Here is a 20,315-nt window from a genome sequence, read left to right on the forward strand (position 1 = left end):
GATGATTTTGTACTGCAATTGTGGCGACACAATAATAAGTAGTGGTAAGTGAAGAAAGATAAGCTCCTCCGTAGTCTAGTGGTAAGGGCACCCGCCCGGGAAGCGGTAAACGTGCGGTTCGTACAATAATCTCCGGAGAAGCAACATTTTTCTTCGCTTACCCTACATGATTTTATATATAGGCTAGGGGTTGTCAAAATAGGAATTAATCAGAATTTTAATTAAGTTTTAACTAATACTTATTTGCTCTTAATATCACAGCGTACCTCCTCTTATCTTAGATAATATCAATAAAGCTGATATCCGACGAACAGCATAATTTTTATCCTTGGAATTGGATCCGCACATGTTCCCTGAAATGCTAGGTTTAACCTGGCCTCTAAAGGGCTGCATTCTACAACAGTGTTTAATGTTAAGTAATTTTAACTGTCGATAAATTAAAGGAAGTATTATATAATCGCGTCCATCGGACGACTGACTGCTTTCATATTTTCTCAGCGTTTCATGACCTCTAGATTATGAAAAAAGTGGTCTCCCGTTTCAGTCTGTCCCGAAGTAATATACTCATGTACTTGTAGTTTACGATTCTACCTTGACCAATTTCACAGAAACCAAATTTACAATTGGTCAAAAATGCCAACATCTTTTGAATTATCCATTTTTTGCATTTTTACTTCCCGAATGTAAAAAATAAAAATAAAAATAAAAATAATGTTTTCTCGACCTTTCATGACCCCTGCAGTACGAAGAAATAGGTCTCCTGTATCTGTCTGATGTCTGCCCGGATTTGTATTAGACAGATAATCTCTGAAACTACTACTGATTGTTGTCAAATTTTGCATATACACATACTTGGAATATCATGTAGACAGTAAAACGCTAACCAAAATTTGGCTAACCAGCCCCACCACCAATGGGATGACGTCATCTCCAAAATTTACATTAGTAACTTGTGATTTATGAATGCACTAATACTTTTTAGAATTATTTATACAGGGTGATTCAAAAAAATTAATGAATTAGTCCATTTATTTTATTGATTAAATTAGGTGAACCCCATCCTTTGAAAATTTGTAGACGTTTTAAAGTTATCGTACACATGGTAAATTTTTAATCAAAAAATATATCTGTTTATCCCCCCAAAAAACTGATGATGTCATCTCAAAATTTTTCCGAATAAATTCTGTCGAAAATGTGCAAAATATAATGAGTTTATATTTGTGATGTATCATTGCGTTCAAACTTTTTGAAATAGTTATAGCGTGAATCATAAAAATTACATAAACTTAAGTTCGATTTCCCCGAAAATTTGGGAATACAATACTGTTACCATTAGTATAACACTGCACCTATATAAATTGATGGATCTTACTGTCCTTGCAAAAAAGTTAGTGACGTCTTCTCAAAATTGTGATAAGGGAAAACTCGTTTGAAACATATGCGCAGTATGCTTTTTTACATTTACTTTAACATTACATACATAACTTTATTTTAACTCATATGTATATAAAGGTTATCATAAAAAAATTCCTAATCAAATTTTATTATTCTTCGAAAAGGTTAGATTTGTTTGATTTTACCTCAGGGACAAGGCAAGTTCTATAGAAATAACAATCGACTCAATTTTTTATCGTTTTACTTGCTTGTTATGAAGAGGCATGTTATGGTAATTGTCCAATTTTATGCAGACATGATTATCATAAATCAAAAATAATTATTGTTGAAATTCTATTTTAAACTTTTAAAAACTGAGTACACGAAAAAATAGCATGTTCAATGAATAAGGAAAGTATGTTTTCAAAAATCGTGCATTAAACCTTTTACACTCAATGGAAAACAACCACTCTTCCTTACTTATTCTTATTAAACAATCTACTATTCATTTTAATCCACAACTTTTATTTTGACGCAAAATTCCTTGTTTTAATTTAAAATTTACGTAATACAGTCACTTGATTTTTGGTTAGAATCGTTCTATAAAGGTTGTAGAAACTTTTAACATCGAAGCCAATGTGTTTCTTGAACGTTTTCAATACAAAATAAAAATAAGTAACTCCAAATTACCCCTACTCGGTAATAAATTTGGAACGTCGAGGTTTATTTTTTCTGAAGGACATTTTGATTTTTATTAGAATATGTAAGATCTAAAATATTTTACAAACAAACCCCTTATCATTCGAGAAAAATAGGAAAAAATACACATTAATAAAAAAGTTACTCAGAAAAATTCGTTAAAATCGTTTCACATACCTATACCCAAATTATTTACAAAAATTTTTTGAAAAAGTGCCAGCACTCCAGAATGAAAATATAAATGAATTTAGTCTACCGTTCTTTAATTTAGTGGTAATATTTGGGAAAAATTTCGAAAAAAGTGTAACATTAAACTTGGTTAATTACATTTGGAGAACAGTTTTTCCAAAGAATCAATACAAAGATGTTTATTTTAACATTTTATTATTGTCCTTGCAATAACTGTAATGGAATCTGCTGCAGACAACAGCTAGACGTAAACTGATAAACCCGTTGTCGTATTCTACGCTTCGTTAAAACACAAAAATACGAAAACAAACACTCTTTAAATAAAGAATCCAATCTTTGCTTCTTTTGACTCTAACTCAGAAAGCAAAAACAAAATGATTTAAAGGACTTTGGTTTAAAATTGAAATAATTTCCGACGCAGTGTAGTACTGTGACGAAATTATTTTATCAGCGCCACTGATACCGAGTTAGAAAATTCACATGAATATGCGTAGGCACTTCCTCTAACTTCATCACAATATTTCAAACGTTTCGACTGCAATCCCTAATCACTACGTAATTCTTTACCCGAATACAAACATTATTCTCCATCAAACATGTAAGTATTTTATTATTCTACTTTTAACGATTAAAACACAGTAAATTGTACTATAATTTGAGATTAGAAATAAAGTTTCATTTGACAGTTCTGTACCAAATATTGTATCGTGGTGTTGTGGGTTCTATTTCAATTTTGATGATTCGTCTCATGTAGAGACATTTTTCAGTGTTTGGCGCATAATATGATATTCATAATACAGCGTTGCCAACTGTAGTGCTAAAACAGAGGCAACTCTGATCTACATTTTTTCAGAGGTTATGTTAATCTTATTGCAGCTATGTTGAAACGGCAGTACTTTATGTTGTGCACAAGATGTTATGATGACTTGGGTATGAGGTAATGGTGGAATTTTGGAAAAAATTAAAGCATTCTTGGTTTAGTCGATCAAATTAAAATAAAAATATGCTACTAATGAAGTGCAAAAACTCTAAGTTGTAAATTATTGCGTGTACTTATATTTTGGAAAATTCAAAATTCTACAATTAATTTTACAACGACAAAACCTTTTACCAGCAATAAAATTTGAAAATATTATCAATTTTGTTTGTGTTTCAGGGCCATGTGGTTGGTGAAATTTGTACTTTTCTGCACATTTTTTGCCGAAATTTTTACCTGCGAGGAAGACACATTTCAAGTTGTAACTCCAATACAGCGTCCATACTGGAAATATTATCCAAACCGAGGTAATGTGTGGGTGACCACCCAAAACGTAACTCACAATGTTACAATAATTTGTAAAAACGTCAGTTCAATTAGACACATTGTTTACAACTACAGCGAAAAACCCTACAACCAAACTTTGAAAATCGTCAATTCTACAGTTTCTGCAATACGCCCAAACGAACTCTCCAGTTTTTCAACAATAATCGCACTTCACCTCAAGAATCTTCAAATTGAAAGTATCTTGCCAGGAGCGTTCAATGGTCTCACCAGACTTAAAGAACTGTACCTCAATGATAACAAATTATTAGAGATTGTCAACGGTGTTTTGAATTCGTTGCACCGTCTAGAAGTTCTGGATCTACGCAACAATCAAATTTGGAGATTTGACACACATTCTTTAATGGGAGCTGCCAACTTAAGAAATCTGTTCTTGAACCAAAACAATTTGTCCGTGATCGAGGATGGAGTGTTCGAAAATTTGTCTCACTTGACGTACGTAGACGTGTCAGAAAATCCTTTAGAAAAATTCCCATTTAATGATTTGACGAGCGTCAAAACGTTAATTGTGGCAAAAACGGAACTCACAACTATGGAAAACGATTTTTCCAATTTGACAATGAAATTGTTGAATGTGTCACACAACCAAATACAGCAGGTTGACTTTTCATACTTGCCAACACTCGAAATAATAGATATTTCTAACAACGAAATAACGACCGTCGAAAATGGTAAAAATTTTGACGCTGTGGAAGTAAAATTGGATCACAACAAAATTGCAAACATCGATGGAATTTTTAAACGTGTAACTCAATTATCAATAAGTCACAATGAGCTTGAGGAACTTGAAGTGATGTTCAACGGCAGCGAAACCCTGATTTACCTTGATTTTAGTTACAACAGAATTTCAAAAATTGATAAAACGTTCTTCCACGGTATGAAAAATTTAAAAAGTTTGTATTTACAAAGTAACAAAATAAGTGATATTGACACAGTTTTATTTAGAGATTTATCAAATTTAGCAATTTTGGACTTGTCTCAAAACCAGATTAAACAATTTCAATATGGAGCTTTGGACAGTATGGTGAACCTTGCAACCTTGAACATTTCTAGTAACAAATTATTGGATTTGCACCAGTATACATTTAACTCTCTCAACAGTCTCAGCGGGTTGTACTTTGACAACAATCGGATTTCCTCTTTTGACGTAACCGACCTTTCTACTCACCTTCCTCGATTACGGACTATTTCTCTCAACCACAACGCGTGGAGTTGCAGAGATTTAGTAAAAATACAGCAGGTGTGTCAAAAACACCGAATAAACATCCTTCCAGGACTCTCCTACGAAGTGGAAAATTTTCGGGGAATTGCGTGTTCTAATTCAAACGAGTTTGTTCCTGACAGTAATGTTTCTATTGTATCCGCCAAAGAAGTTGCTCAAAATATTCAGAAAGGGATTGACATTGGAATGGAAAATTCGAAAATGGAACGATTTTTTAACGACGAATTTGGCCAGTCGAAACTTGTGCAATATTTTGACAAAGATTACAGTCAAAGCAGTTTCTTCAAGTTTCTTAATAATTATAAGTTTACAATTGTAACACAACATTTGAATGATACCAGTGTGGGGAAGTTTACAGAGCTCCAGGTAAATCCATCTGAAACTAATGACAAAATTCTAATTTTTGGAGTTGTGCTTCTATCGATTGTGGTAGTTTTATTGATACTGATGTTTTGTATGGTTTCTAATTACATATATAAATTGAAATTTCACAGTTCATCTCAAATGGAGTTATGTTAAAGACGTTATTCATTGCATTGTCATGGACTATTACACTACGATCTGTAATTATTGTAAATATACAAGATGTTCCATTGGGTTACACACTCAAGTTATATATTTTTGAATGGAACACCTATTATATATATATACAGATGTAGATTATTTATTAGAAAAGATGAAAGAATGCTTTGATTACCAGTGAGCGTAAGCTAAGAAATTGTTGAAATAGGATCCATCCGACGAATGACTACTTTCATGTTTTCTCGACGTTGCATGTATCTTGTCTGTGTTAATTTTTATTAGACGTTATCTCCGAAATTTAAAATAGTAAATGTTATTTAAATTTCATAAAATAAGATACTCCTGTACTTGTGCTTTATGAATCTCTTTTGAGTTTTACCTAGACATACAGAAAAAAAATAAAACAAAACTTAATAAGAAGATTTTGCAATTTAACTTAGAAAGAACAAAAACAAATGCTCTGAAATAAAGTAAATTAAATAATTAATAATTTTTCTTGTCTCTCCCCAAAAGTAATGATTAAACCATTCGCAAAACCAAATTTTATAACTTTACTAAATGTACTGTGCTTCTAAGGCCAGGCAAGCTTTATCTAAATAACCTTCGACTAATTTTTTTGTTCAAATTTCTTTAACGACATTTTCTTAAATGAGTTCATTATAAACCACCCTGGTAAAAAGCAAAAACTGTGATTAGTGATTTATATTGTCGACGATAACCTTATAGCGATAGCTTAAAAATAAAAGAAATTTGAAGCAGTTTCTTCGTATATCTCAACTGAAACAAAATTCCGTAGTTCCTTGCAGCACGTGATAGACTTATCAATAAACTGATAGCAGAAACCCCACTGCACTGGTGTTTACGATGCTTTGTTTTTAATATTCTACATATCTACATGTACATAAGTCATAAATATCTACATTAGCGCTTCAATTGTGCTATCAAAACTGTTTCTGAAACTATAATCAGTCTGGTTTATTACTGGTTAACTACTGATATATTTAAATGAATTGCTGTATAAAGTAAATTTGACTTTCAGTATTATTAATTTTTTGTAAGATTAACTATTTTTGTTCTAGAAAACAAGTAGAATGTTTTCAGTGCTATTGTTGTTTTTTCATTTAATATCTTCTGGGTTCTGTGTTACGTGTATTGGCGAAGATTATGGTGTGAAAATCATTCCTATTGGGGAAACTTGCGATGATTTTGGTTGTGGACTCACAATGTATAAAGATGTTGGCGAAATTTTAACCATAACGTGCTCTACAGTTTATTCCATAAGTCAGATTTCTTTTCCCATCGAAGAATATTACGAAACAGTGTCACTAATAACGACAAATTCGAATATTTCAGCTATACATTTAAAGGAATTTCATAATTTGTCACGGTTAACTGAAATCTACTTAAGGAGAAGTCACATCAAAAATATTTTACCAGGAGCATTTATAGGACTGTCAAATTTAACAAAACTTTATCTGGATGACAACGACTTGACAGAAATTTTAAATGGAGTTTATAATATTTTGCATCACTTAGAAATTCTCAGTCTCACTAACAATAACATCGTTCAGATCGAAAAAGCAGCCATAGCAGGTCTCAAGAATTTAAAAGAATTACACCTAAAAAATAACAAACTCACCAAAATTGACAACAATTTTTTTGAAACGTTAATTCACTTGACGTATGTGGACATTTCAGAAAATCCGCTGGACCAATTTCCACTCAGCGAAGTAACAAACGTTGAAGATTTACTTTTAGCAAGAACTAATTTAACCGATATTAGTGAAGATATGTCTAATTTGACTCTAAAACTACTGGATTTGTCATTTTGTCAAATCTCCGAAGTTGATTTTGCTTTCTTGCCTCAAGCTGAAGAAATTAATTTATCCGGTAATGAAATATTTTCATTAAAAAATTTTCCTTCGCTTGACACTCTAACCCTTAATCTAAACAACAACTGCCTCGAAGAGTTGAATGGAAGTTTTCCACAAATTTCAAAGCTCTATTTGAGTCACAATAAATTCCGGGTTTTAAACAAAACAATATTTAGGGCGCCAGGATTATTGTTGGTTTTTGAAGTAGGCTACAACTCTTTGCCAAACTTTGACAACGATTTTTTTCACGATTTTATATCTCTGGAAATTTTGAAGCTTCAGTATAACAAAATTACCGAAGTGAGTCCTTTGTTGTTCAGGTATTTAACCAACTTGATTGTACTAGATTTATCTGGAAACCAAATCCGCGCATTGCAATATGGCGTTTTTGATAGCTTAAAAAGTTTAGAAAGTTTGAATATTTCAGGAAATAAGTTAGTAGAACTACATCAAAATATGTTTCACTCATTATCAAAATTAACTAGTTTGCACTTTGACAGTAATCAGATATCCTCTTTAAATCCATACGATTTTCGTAGTCATTTTCCGAATCTTACAGAAGTATCACTCGATAAAAACCCTTGGATTTGCAGTCACCTTGTCAAGATCGATATGGTGTTCAAATCGTTAAAAATACGAATTCTTGGGGGTAATTCTTACGAAGTTGAAAATTTTCGTGGAATTCCTTGTTCCAGCTCTAAAAATTATAACACGTCTCTGAATAGCACCGATTCCATTTCTTTTGCAGACTTAGAAAAAAATATCCAGAAAGCAATTAACAGAGGCATTGAGAATTCTAAAATAAACCAATTTTTTAACGAAAATTTTGAAAACTCAAATTTTATTCAATTTTTTAAGAAAAACTATGTTAAAAGTGGCTTTTTTAAATATTTAAACCGTGTCAAAATCGCTTCTCCGAAAGAAGATGCAAATGGTACAAAAGCGGAAGAATTTACGGCTTTAAAACAAACATCGGACCATTATTACAATGGAATCGTTGTAATCAGTGTAGTTACGCAAATTGTAATGTTGTCATTGTTGGTAATAATAATTTACTTATTGTTTATTTTTGTCAAAAAGTATAGATATTTTGAGGCACAGCACACGATCTCAGAGATAGAACTGTGTTAAATTAACAACATATAATACCTTTCTATATTTTATTCTGCTAAATTACAATGTATACTTAATGTTAAATATACCATTATTTCCTCCGATTAGTGTCTTTTATTTTTAATTATTATTTATGTGGTGATTTCAAAAATCATACCTTCATAAGGAAAATATTTAGTCTATGATTCCGAGTCCACTAAAAGATATAATAAGGTAAGTGCTTAAATGTACATAACCATATTTTATATACAGGAAGAGTCAGCAAAAAGGAGGCAAATATTTTATAGAAACAAGGATTTAAAAAAATCGACACAATTTAATTTTTACTTCCCGAGCGTAAGCAAAGGAAGTGTTGTAATCGAGTTCGTCGGCCGACTCTCCACTTTCACGTTTTATCGACTTTTCATTACCCCTACAGGACGAAGAAATAGGTCTCCCGTTTCCGTCTGTCTGTCTGTCCGTCTGTCCGTCTGTCCGTCTGTCCGTTTGTTCGTTTATCCGTTTGTCCGTCTGTCCGTCTGTCCGTCTGTCCGTCTGTCCGTCTGTCCGTCCTTCTGCCGTCACGTATTTTTATTAGACAGATAATCTCCGAAAGTACTGTGCCGATTGTTGTCAAATTTTGATTTTATTAGGTTATCATGTAGTTGGTAGAACGCTTACCAAAATTTCTCTAAATATCCCCACCACTAATGCGATGACGTCACTTCAAATTTATACATAATAAATGGCTTTTAAATTGTATAAAATAACATACTCGTAGTCCTTACATATGTAGTTTGCAGTTTAATTTTGAATCCGCTAAACCGAATGCTTTGAAATATTGCAGATATTTTAAGGTTATAAAGAGCATAATAAATTTTTACTCAAAATATATTTGGTTATCCCCTCCAAAAATTTGATGACGTCAGCTCAAATGTTTGCCAATAAATCCTATCTAAAGTGTACAAAATGTGATGAGTCTTTACTTGTAATTTATCATTCCGTTCATATTTTTTGGATTTGCATATATAGGGTGACACAAAAAAAATAATGAATGCGTAAATTTAGTTTATTGAGTTACTCGGGAACTACAAAACCGAATACTTTGAAATTTACTGCGAAAAATACATAATAGGCATGCAGTCGTCACGTTTCCGACAGAGAAGGAAGTACTGTCCAAACTTTTTAGACCAATTTTTTGTAAACACTTCCATTCAAGAAAATTAGAATAAAGTGACAAACTACCAAAATTTCAAAAATCAATTATAGTAGTCAAGCCTAAAAACAAATCAATTAAACTATCTAAAAATATATAGGGCCCTTCATTAAAAAAATGTAAGTTGTGTTGCGCCTTAAAAGCAGTATACTTTGTATAGCTAAAAATAATTTTAGAGTGTAGTCTTGAAAAAAGAGTACAATTTTGATCTTTGTCTTTTTTTCTGTTTCTAGTAGTCAATCAGATATCGAGAAACTCGGGCTTAATAACTCACCCTGTATATACGGAAATTCTGGTTTACCCAGGGTGAGTCGCTAAAAAAGGTCAAACAACCATAAGGAAGTATTGTAATCGAGTCCATCGGCCGAATTTAAACTTTCGTATTTTCTCGACGTGTCATGACTTCTAGACTACGAAAAAGATAGTCTCCCGTTTCCGCCTGTCTGTCTGTCTGACGGTCTGGTGTCTGTACCATTTTTATTAAACAAGTAATCTCCGAAACTGCTGGACAGATTGTTGTTAAATTTTGTACGTATATTAGAAATATCATGTAGATAGATGGTTAAATGCTAACCAAAATTTGGCTAACCGTTTTCACCAACAATTTGATGACATCATCTCAATGAACCATATTTTAAAATGGTTTGAATGTTTTACTAAAATATATTCCTACAAAATCTGGTTTCAGTTTTTTCACTAAACGTTCAAATTTACGCGAAAACATTCGCAAGGTATAATAAGTTATATTACAACAACAGAAAATATAAGTCTTCATGATCAGTGGGTTTCTAGGGGAACCGGGGACCTGCAGTCGTGGGTTCGATGCTGAAGTTTCCTTTTTTCTTGCACTGGTAATACGCTATGACTACTTTTTTTTTGTGCCGTGACTATATCACATGAGAAAAATGTGAAAATATATGTTTTCATTTGAAATTAAAAAGTCAACTCTCGTTTGGTGTTTATGAAAAAACACTGTATCATCTGATGTTTAGTTGCGCTAATAAATAATAATAGTAGTAATATATTTATTCCTTTGCACATTACATTTTAAATCCATGGCATTTATTTTTACTTCCCGAGCGTAAGCTAAAGAATTATTGTAATAGGGTCCATCCGACGAATGACTACTTTCATGTTTTCTCGATGTTTAATGTACCTTGTTTTTGTTAATTTTTATTAGAGAGCCTTGTAAACCTTTTAAGGTTATTATAAGTATAGTAAATAAAATAATTAATACAAATTTTTTTGTTCATGCCCCTCCCCAAACGTGTTGATTAAATTCTTGGCAAAATCAGATTTCATAATTTTTCTAAATCTATCGATTCGGTAGATAGAGCACAGCCACACAACAGATGACAAACTACAAGCTGATGAAACGTGAAACCGACGTCTATGTATTGTGAATGCGATAAATGCCAAGTGCAAAAAGAGCGTGTTGCAAGGGTCGGTTGTAGCTCCGCTCTTATATCTTATCTACATTAATGATCCGGAGATTGGTAACACTATCATTTACGCTGACGATACTTCCTTAATTGTATGCAATTCGTTAAAAATTTAATTTTGTATAGTAAATATGTTTGCAAGACACATAGTATTATAGTACTTTTGAAATAATATAATTATTTAGTTGTGAAAAACTGTATATGTATGTATAAACTGTTTAAGAAGACATACACAAAAAAATCTAATATTTGTGTAATCCATTAAAAAATTTAAGATTGTTTAAAAATAAAGGAATTTTTCATTGGAATGCTTGTCCTAGAGTGTAATTAGTTTATAAGCAAAGATTTTGATCAAATTTTAAATTAAACGAAATTTTGAAGCAATTTCTTCATATCTCAATTTAAACAAAATTCCGTAGTTCCCCTGCAGCACGTGATAGAGTTATCAACGAACTGATAGCAGAAGCCCCACTGCACTGTTGTTTCCGATGTTTCGTTTTTAATATTCCACAGACATGTACACAAGTCACAAATATCTATATTAACGGTTCAGTTGTGCTATCAAAACCGTTTCTGAAAATATAACCAATCTTGCTTATTACTGCTTTACTACTCATGTAAATGAATTGACATTCTAAGTAAGTGTGACTCTCAGCCTTATCAATTTTTTGTAACATTAGTTGTTTTTGTTCTAGAAAAGAATGAGAATGTTTTTAGTGCTATTGTTGTTTTTTCATTTAATATCTTCTGGATTCTGTGTTACGTGTAGTGGCCAAGAATATGGTGTGAAGTCCATTGCTCTTGCCGTACCTTATAATAAGTGCAATGGCTATTATTGTAGACAGATAACACATGAAGATGTTGGCGTCAATTTAACCATAACGTGCTCTACAGTTTATTCCATAAGTCAGATCTCTTTTCCTATTAAAGAATATTACGAAACGGTGTCACTAATAACCACAAATTCGAATATTTCAATTATACATTTAATGGAATTTCATAATTTGTCATCGTTAACTGAAATCTACTTAAGAAGAAGTCACATCGAAAATATTTCACCAGGAGCATTTATAGGATTGTCAAATTTAACAAAACTCTATCTGGATGGCAACAACTTGACAGAAATTTCAAATGGAATTTATAATATTTTACATCACTTAGAAATTTTCAGTCTCACTAACAATAACATCGATCACATCGAAAACGCAGCCATAGTAGGTCTTAAGAATTTAAAAGAATTACATCTAAAAAATAACAAACTTACCAAAATTGATAACAATTTTTTTGAAACGTTAAATCACTTGACGTACGTAGACATTTCAGAAAATCCGCTGGACCAATTTCCACTCAGTGAGGTGTCAAACGTTGAAGATTTACTTTTAGCAAGAACTAATTTAACCGACATCAGTGAAGATATGTCTAATTTGACTCTAAAACTACTGGATTTGTCATTTTGTCAAATCTCCGAAGTTGATTTTGCTTTCTTGCCTCAAGCTGAAGAAATTAATTTATCCGGTAATGAAATATTTTCATTAAAAAACTTTCCTTCGCTTGACACTCTAACCCTTAATCTAAACAACAACTGCCTCGAAGAGGTAAATGGAAGTTTTCCACAAATTTCAAAGCTCTATTTGAGTCACAATAAATTCCAGGTTTTAAACAAAACAACATTTGGGACGCCAGGATTAATTTTGGTTTTCGAAGTAGGCTACAACTCTTTGCCAAACTTTGACAACGACTTTTTTCACGATTTTACATCGCTGGAAATTTTGAAGCTTCAGTATAACAAAATTACCGAAGTGAGTCCTTTGTTGTTCAGGTATTTAACCAACTTGATTGTACTAGATTTATCTGGAAACCAAATCCGCTCATTGCAATATGGCGTTTTTGATAACTTAGAAAGTTTAGAAAGTTTGAATATTTCAGGAAATAAATTAGTAGAACTACATCAGAATACGTTTCACTCATTATCAAAATTAACTAATTTGCACTTTGACAGTAATCAGATATCCTCTTTAAATCCATACGATTTTCGTAGTCATTTTCCGAATCTTACAGAAGTATCACTCGATAAAAACCCTTGGATTTGCAGTCACCTTGTCAAGATCGATATGGTGTTCAAATCGTTAAAAATACGAATTCTTGGCGGTAATTCCTACGAAGTTGAAAATTTTCGTGGAATTCCTTGTTCCAGCTCTAAAAATTATAACACGTCTCTGAATGGCACGGATGCGATTTCTTTTGCAGACGTAGAAAAAAATATGCAGAAAGCAATTAACAAAGGCATTGAGAATTCTAAAATAGACCTATTTTTTAACGAAAATTTTGAAAATTCAAATTTTATTCAATTTTTTAAGAAAAACTACGTTAGAAGTGGCTTTTTTAAATATTTTAACGGCGTCAAAATAGCTTCTCCGAAAGAAGATGCCAATGGTACCAAAGCGGAAGAATTTACGGCTTTAGAAGAAACATCAGACCAGTCTTACAAAGGAATCTTTGTAATCAGTGTAGTTACGCAAATTGTAATGTTGTCATTGTTGGTAATTATAGTTTACTTAATGTTTACTTTTGTCAAAAAGTATAGATATTTTGAAGCACAGCAAACTGTCTCAGAAATGGAACTGTGTTAAGCTTACACCATATTTATATATTTTATTCTGCTAAATTACAATGTATACTTAATATTAAATATATCATTATTTCGTTTGATTATGTCTTTTATTTTTAATTAAGTGGTTATTTCAAAGATCATAACTTCATAAGGAAAATGTGCAGTGTATGATTGAGATTCTACTAAACGATATAATAAGGTAAGTTCATATTTTATATACAGGATGAGTCAGCTAAAATGAGGCAAATCTTTAATAGACAACACGAATTAAAAAAAATCGCCACAATTTAATTTTTTTAATTTCCTACCTGAATTTTTATTTTACTATAAAGTGTGAAAAAATACTCTACAGAGAACAATATTCACTATTATTGCTAAACTTTATCTTAAAACACAAAATAGCATATGTACAGGTTCTTCGAAAAATTATAAAATTATAGTTTGAGAATTTTTTTATGATAATCACTATAAATTCAAATAATATAACATTTTATTTATAGTGATTGTTTACAGCTTCGAAAAATTGGTCTAAAGTTATTTAGACAACAAGTAATTATGGAAAATTTATTTTTTATGATAACCCCTATAGGATAAAACAGAGTTCTGGACTCTTAAAATACAGATAAATAAGCATGTTATATTGTGTCCCCAAATTTTCAAGAAAGCCTTCTAGATTTTATCAAAAATAGGTTGCTTCATTCATGAATTGTTTTCAGTCACCTTGTATAAGTAAAAATATGAATGCATTGCTAAAACACAAGAATAGAGTCACAATATTTTGCATATCTTAGATACGATTTTTTGGGAGGTGAACTGCTAAATATTTATTAAAAATTCACCATGATTACGATAGCCTTAAAACTTCTACAAGATTTCAGAGCAGTCCGTTTTCTAGTTTCAAAGTTACATTGCAAAATGTTGTCATAAACTTTTGATTTTTTTTTGGAAATCCTGAATACCTAGGGAAAACTCAACACGGACTCATGAATTATTCATAAACAAGTGCAGTGTGGGAAATTGTATAAAATTTAGATAAAGCAAATTTTCGTGAGCCTTTTACCATCTTTAAATTCCTAACATAGATATAAAATTTGACAACAATCAGTCTATTTGTTTCGAACGTTAGTTGTCTATAAAAACAGACACAGACGGCGAATACAGAGAAAAGCTGACAGACAGATAGACGGAAACGGTAGAGCTATATTTTTGTACTCTAGGGGTCATGAGGCATGAAAACAATACTTCATTAGTAATAATAATAGTACTGCATACTAAAATTTTCTGGAAAATACGGTAAGCCGTTTCTGATTTCAACAATAAAATAACTCGCCTGAGTGAATATTTTTTAAGACAAGAATAAAAGACTGAGAATAATAGTTTACATCTTTAAGATAGGATTTATTCGGCAGAATCTTGGGATGACCTCATCAACTTTTTTGGAAAAAATGAACGGATAAATTTTGATTAACGATGTACAGTATCTGCGATGACCTGAAAACGTTTGCACAGTTTCACAGGGTTTGGTTTTGCAGTTTCCGAATTAAATTGTAAAATGTTATAAAATGTTAATATTTTTCAAAAATCTGTATGTCTATGGTGAAAACTCAACACGGATTCATAAACCACAATGGTCGGAGGATGTTTATTTACTGATGTAAATTTCGAAAATGACGTCATCCTATTGGTGGTGTGGATGATCAGTCAAATTTTGATTAGCATTTTACAATCTACATGAAATTCCTAATTTACGGATAAAATTTGACGACAAACAGTCCAATAAGTTCGGAGATTACCGTATAATAAAAATTGGAAGAGACATACAGCGACACACAGACGGAAACGTGAGATTTAATTTTTCGTATTCCAGGGGTCATGAAACGTCGAGCAAAATATTAAAATAACCATTCGTCGGATAAATTTGAAAAATTATTTAAAGTTTTCTTCGATAGAACTTCCCTTCCCCCTGCAGTAACGGGTATTAAATTAAATATCACTTGTAGTAGGCGTTGGTGGGGGTGATTGTACAAAATTTGGCTAACGATTCACCGACTACATGATTCACATAATTTGATAACAATCGGTCCGGTAGTTTTGGAGATTATCTGTCTAACAAAAATCGACACAGACAGTCCTAGTCTAGGGGTTATGAAACATGTAGAAAACATGAAAGTAGCAAGTCGCTTTATGGTTGTAATTTGTGAGGTCTTTAATCTTTGCTTTCAAAATGTATTAGATACTAAATATAAAAAAAAAAACAATTTTTCTTGCAGCACAAATCGATATGTATTTAAGAAATAAGTACTAGGCAAAATATTGTTCTTCAAATAAAATCTGCACTGGATTTTTTTTACAGACGGGTTCTCCAGGTCCTAATTACATAAACTAAACTTTTATTAATTACATATGCCCACCAGAAATTATCTTTGTTGTGCGTTATGTGTCACTAAGTTGAATCAGTCACATAATCACGTGCTGTTTCCGTACTTCTCTGAAACAGATAATATTTTGCTTATTCGTTATAATAAAAACCTACACATCGTGCCTAATGCCGATATGCTAACTTTTACTTTGTTGTTTATTATTGTAATGAAATTATCTGCATTTTACCAAGGTCTGCAAAATTTTTATTCATTGATTTGACAACGACATTCAAACATCATTGCAATATTTTATCAGCATTTTATAGACTATAAAGTCCTTTTATTTAAATTAGGTACTTCTTACTAAGAATACGAACAAGGTGCCTACGTAGTACTGTTTGCCTAACTTTCATTAGAATACAGGTTGTGTACTAATGAAGTCGAATAGGTTTCTTTACGACATAAATTGTCGATGGTGTCTAGATCCCAAAAGGTACGACGCCAATGGGCTTTTCCAAATATTATTTGACGATCTGCCGATTGTTATCAGCTTGAGACTAAAAAAAGACGATAAGATAAGTGTCGATTGTAGAGTCTACTTAGGTTCAAAGATCAAGCCAAGAATAATTTTTAAAAATGGCTCTTCTTTGATTAACATAATTGAAATAAAAACAGTGGAACGTGTTGTTCACAGAAAAATTATGTTCTAGCTACATCAATCTTATCAGTGCCACTCCAATATTATTTTTCGTATAGTAATAAAGTCCATTCAGTTTCATGTTTTCTCGACGTTTCATGACCCCTAGAGTAGGTACGAAAAAAGTGATCTCCCGTTTTCGTCTGTCTGTCTGTCTATCTGTCTGTCATCTGCGTTGATTTTTATTAGACACGAACATTTCGAAACTACTGAACCGATTGTTGTCAAAATTTGTATGTATATTTAGGAATATCATGCAGATTTTAAATCGCTAACCATCCCACCAACCGTTTGACAACGCCTCTTCAAAGAATTCTATTATAAAATGATTTAAATGTTATACAATAATATATCTCTTTCGAGTTTTTTCCCTAAACGTCCACATTTTCGCAAAAAAAATAAGACAGTATAATAGTATTATACCACTAACTGAAGATATAACCGTTGGTGACCTTGCAGCTAAGGTACCAGCAGGCGGCCGACGCTCGCACGTTCGATGCCAATAAAATCATAATATTCAAAATATTCATCGAACTAATTTCTACGTGAAATTCTTTCGATGTATAAATATAAACATTTGAAGTTGAAAATCCCAAAAGCAAATTTTATAATTTTTTAAAGAAACTGGATTTGTGGATTATACTTCAAGGGTGAGGAAAGTTCGGTGGAATTAACCTTTGACAATTTTTTGTAAAATTATTGTAATACAAATCAAGGCGGTTACGTAAACCCCAAGTAGAGCAGAGTATTATTTCATAAATTTGGGAACGGTTAGACAAATTTTGGTTAGGATTTTACCACTCTGACCCTGGAAATATATTTATTATAATTGTCATTATTTAAAAAAAATGAAATGCTCCTTCCCTTCAAGACGTTACTTTTAACGTTTCAAAGTACTCTGATTTCTGATAAACAGTCGTTGACTACAGAAAATTAAAAAATAAATAGGAGTATATTATTATAAGTTATAAGCTTTAATAGATAAACTTGGCGTCAAGAAAACTTCGTAATTTGTTTATTGAATTTTTCTAGTAATAGAATTACAATTCACATTTTGATCTAATTTTCAAACTTTGGGTTAAAACAAGGAACCAAAATACATTCACAAATATAATTATTTCTTAACGTACGTATACACAATGATTTAAATCTTTTCCATATGGTGTTGATATCTCCCACGACTAAACCTTTTCAAAAAACTAGACATATAAAAGAAACCACAAACCAGTGTGCAGATTACAAGTACTTGACACATTGCACTAAATATTAAAATTCTTTTTTCAAAACTGCTATATCTATCTTGGAAAGCAGTCAGTTTTTCCACTTTATTATCGCTAATATTTGAGCTACCCATAACCCGACTATTCAAGTATTTAAAGAAACCGCTTTGACTATAATCATTATCAAAATACTGAACAAACTTTGATTTAGGAAAGCCCTCATTAAAAAACTGTTCTAATTTCGAATGTTTGCCATTTTCGTCCGTTTGATAATTTTTCAGTGAATTAGTAAACTCACCCTCATTTTGACAAGCAATTCCATGGAAATTTTCGACTTCGTAGTCGCGCCCTTCTTTTATGACAATATTCATGGTCTTAAAAGCTTGCTTAATGTTCACAAGCTCTTCACATTTCCACGGATTTTTGTCCAAAGAGACAAAATTTAGCCTTGCGAGATGGGTTTTCAAATTTTTGGCGTCAAAAGTGGAAATGCGGTTATCGCAAAAATACAGCGTCCTCAAATTTGCCAAAGAATTAAAAGTAAATTGGTGCAGGTCTCTGAGTTTGTTGCCAGAAATATCCAAAGCTTCAAGATTTAACAAACTGTCAAAAGTGCCGTATCGAAATTCTTGTAAATTATTATGTGACAAATTTAAATATCTCAAGTTGCCCAAATCTTTAAAAAGAACGGTGTCTATTTTAGAGACGTTGTTATACTGAAGGTCTAAGTTGTTTAGCGACGTTAAACCCAGGAAAGCGTAGTTTTCAATAGTCGAAATCTCGTTAAAACTAAAATCTATACTAATCACGGTTTCAGACGCGTTGAAGAGAAAATTTTGCAGAATTTCTAGTTTGTTGTGACACATTGTGAAATGAGTAACGTCGCCGAATGTCCCATTGATAACTTCAATTTCATTGTGGCTAAGATCAACGCGAATACTAGTAAGATTTTCACAACTGTCTACAATTTTAATTTTGTTGTCTGACAAATCGATAACGTCGACACTCGGAAATAGCGAAAAGTCGATCTTTCTTAGCTGATTTGATGACAAGTTCAGGGTTTTAATTGCGAGATGTAATAGGTTATCATCGAATTCTTCTAGCAAAGTCCGTGAAATAATTAAAGTGTCTAGACTAGACACACTTTCCAAAGAAACTTTCGTCAAAGGATTCTGTGATAAATCCAAATAACTTAAATGTTTTTGCGTTTTCAACAATTTTTTATCAAAAGTTTCTACTTTATTGTTTTGAAGATGTAATATCATCAAGTTATCCGCACCTGTGAACGCCATGTCTTCAATATAATGAATTTTGTTGTTGTTTAGGGTCAAAATTTCCAGTCTGTGGAGGGAATTAAACACCCCTTTTGATATTTCTTCAAGGTTGTTGTCACTCAGGTGCAATTCTTTAAGGCGAGTCAACCCATTGAAAGCTCCAGGAAGAATTGTTTTAATATTTAGTTTTGTTAAAAAAAGTTTGGTTATGGTGACGAAAGTTGTAAAAGCACACTGATTTATTAATGAGATGTTTGAAAATTGAATTTTAAGATGTTGTTCGAAATTTTGTTCTTCGAAAGGATACTTGATTGATTCTGTTGAATAAATGTTAGAACAAATGATAGTTCTGGACTTGACACGTGTTATAAAAATTGGACTTTCAGTTGTTGTTTCAATGTAGTTGTATTCATATACATTTCTTTCTCTGTAAGACTGAATAGGCTGTGGTTGCTCTATATTTTCCAGAATATCTTCATTATGACAAGCTAAGTTCATGCATGTGCAAACTATCAGCAATAAATACGCAATTATTAATTTCATATTCTGAAAATAGAAGAGAATTACACTTGATGGATTTTTACTCATATTTTATTTCACACAGACCACGATGTTGTTACACAAAAATATTGATTCGTATTTGTGAGTACCTAAAATGTTTATTCACTGTTTTGGAAATAACAAATGAAAACCGACAAGAAGGATGCCTTTATATTAAATAAGTGAATTATGCACGTTGGACTCATAAAATTTGATTGATTCTGCAAAACAGAGTGGCGAAAACATCTTACGTCATAAAATACTTTGTTAGATATTTTATAACCTCAGATTTGAAAGGTCAACTGGAGGATGGGGATTATTTTATTAATTGATTAACAGTTTATAATTACGAGCAAAAGTTTTTTTCTGGTGCACTTTACTCAGATTAAGTATAAGTGAAGTCCGTGAATTAAAATTATTATTATTATTATTAGCTCTCGGATTACCTGACGTTTAGACGAGACCATTGGGAGACAAATGACTTTGAACCTTTCATGGTACGAAAGCTGTGTTCGGCCAGAAGATAATCTGGAGACTACTACTCTTTTGGTAGTTATCACGTACTAGGCATAAGGTCCCAATACTATCTGCGAATTCTGGGATGGGCCTTACATACTTATGTTTTATAACGGAGCAAAAACTTTGACGTTAGCTTTCACAAT

The 20,315-nt window shown here is 31.9% G+C and overlaps 4 protein-coding genes across 5 annotated transcripts; 3 read left to right on the forward strand and 1 right to left on the reverse strand.

Moving 5' to 3' along the window:
- The first annotated feature begins 2,671 nt into the window (after window positions 1-2,671).
- LOC135138037 (leucine-rich repeat-containing protein 15-like) lies at window positions 2,672-6,349 on the forward strand. The gene is made up of 2 exons (XM_064067867.1): window positions 2,672-2,860; window positions 3,419-6,349. Coding segments are annotated over exons 1-2 (1,908 nt in total). The 5' UTR covers window positions 2,672-2,858; the 3' UTR covers window positions 5,325-6,349.
- LOC135138036 (leucine-rich repeat-containing protein 15-like) lies at window positions 6,260-8,410 on the forward strand. The gene is made up of 2 exons (XM_064067866.1): window positions 6,260-6,349; window positions 6,407-8,410. Exon 2 carries the CDS (start codon window positions 6,419-6,421, stop codon window positions 8,330-8,332), a length of 1,914 nt encoding a protein of 637 aa, XP_063923936.1. The 5' UTR covers window positions 6,260-6,349; window positions 6,407-6,418; the 3' UTR covers window positions 8,333-8,410.
- Window positions 8,411-11,453: 3,043 nt separating this feature from the next.
- On the forward strand, window positions 11,454-13,655 carry LOC135137879 (leucine-rich repeat-containing protein 15-like). Of its 2 annotated transcripts, XM_064067642.1 has the most exons (3): window positions 11,454-11,589; window positions 11,647-12,546; window positions 12,604-13,655. In XM_064067642.1, exons 2-3 carry the CDS (start codon window positions 11,653-11,655, stop codon window positions 13,579-13,581), a joined length of 1,872 nt encoding a protein of 623 aa, XP_063923712.1. In that variant the 5' UTR covers window positions 11,454-11,589; window positions 11,647-11,652; the 3' UTR covers window positions 13,582-13,655. The 2 variants fall into 2 exon arrangements, with proteins under 2 accessions (XP_063923712.1, XP_063923711.1); XM_064067641.1 differs by having other exon boundaries at window positions 11,647-13,655.
- Window positions 13,656-17,627: 3,972 nt separating this feature from the next.
- On the reverse strand, window positions 17,628-19,839 carry LOC135137881 (leucine-rich repeat-containing protein 15-like). Its single transcript, XM_064067644.1, has 2 exons — window positions 19,720-19,839; window positions 17,628-19,659 (listed from the first exon to the last, which is right to left on the reverse strand). Exon 2 carries the CDS (start codon window positions 19,654-19,656, stop codon window positions 17,764-17,766), a length of 1,893 nt encoding a protein of 630 aa, XP_063923714.1. The 5' UTR covers window positions 19,657-19,659; window positions 19,720-19,839; the 3' UTR covers window positions 17,628-17,763.
- Between the last annotated feature and the right edge of the window lie 476 nt (window positions 19,840-20,315).

This window comes from Zophobas morio, unplaced genomic scaffold, assembly GCF_036711695.1.
Source record: "Zophobas morio isolate AGI-343-1 ecotype UQ-CSIRO unplaced genomic scaffold, CSIRO_AGI_Zmor_V1 ptg000030l, whole genome shotgun sequence".
NCBI lineage: Eukaryota > Metazoa > Arthropoda > Insecta > Coleoptera > Tenebrionidae > Zophobas > Zophobas morio.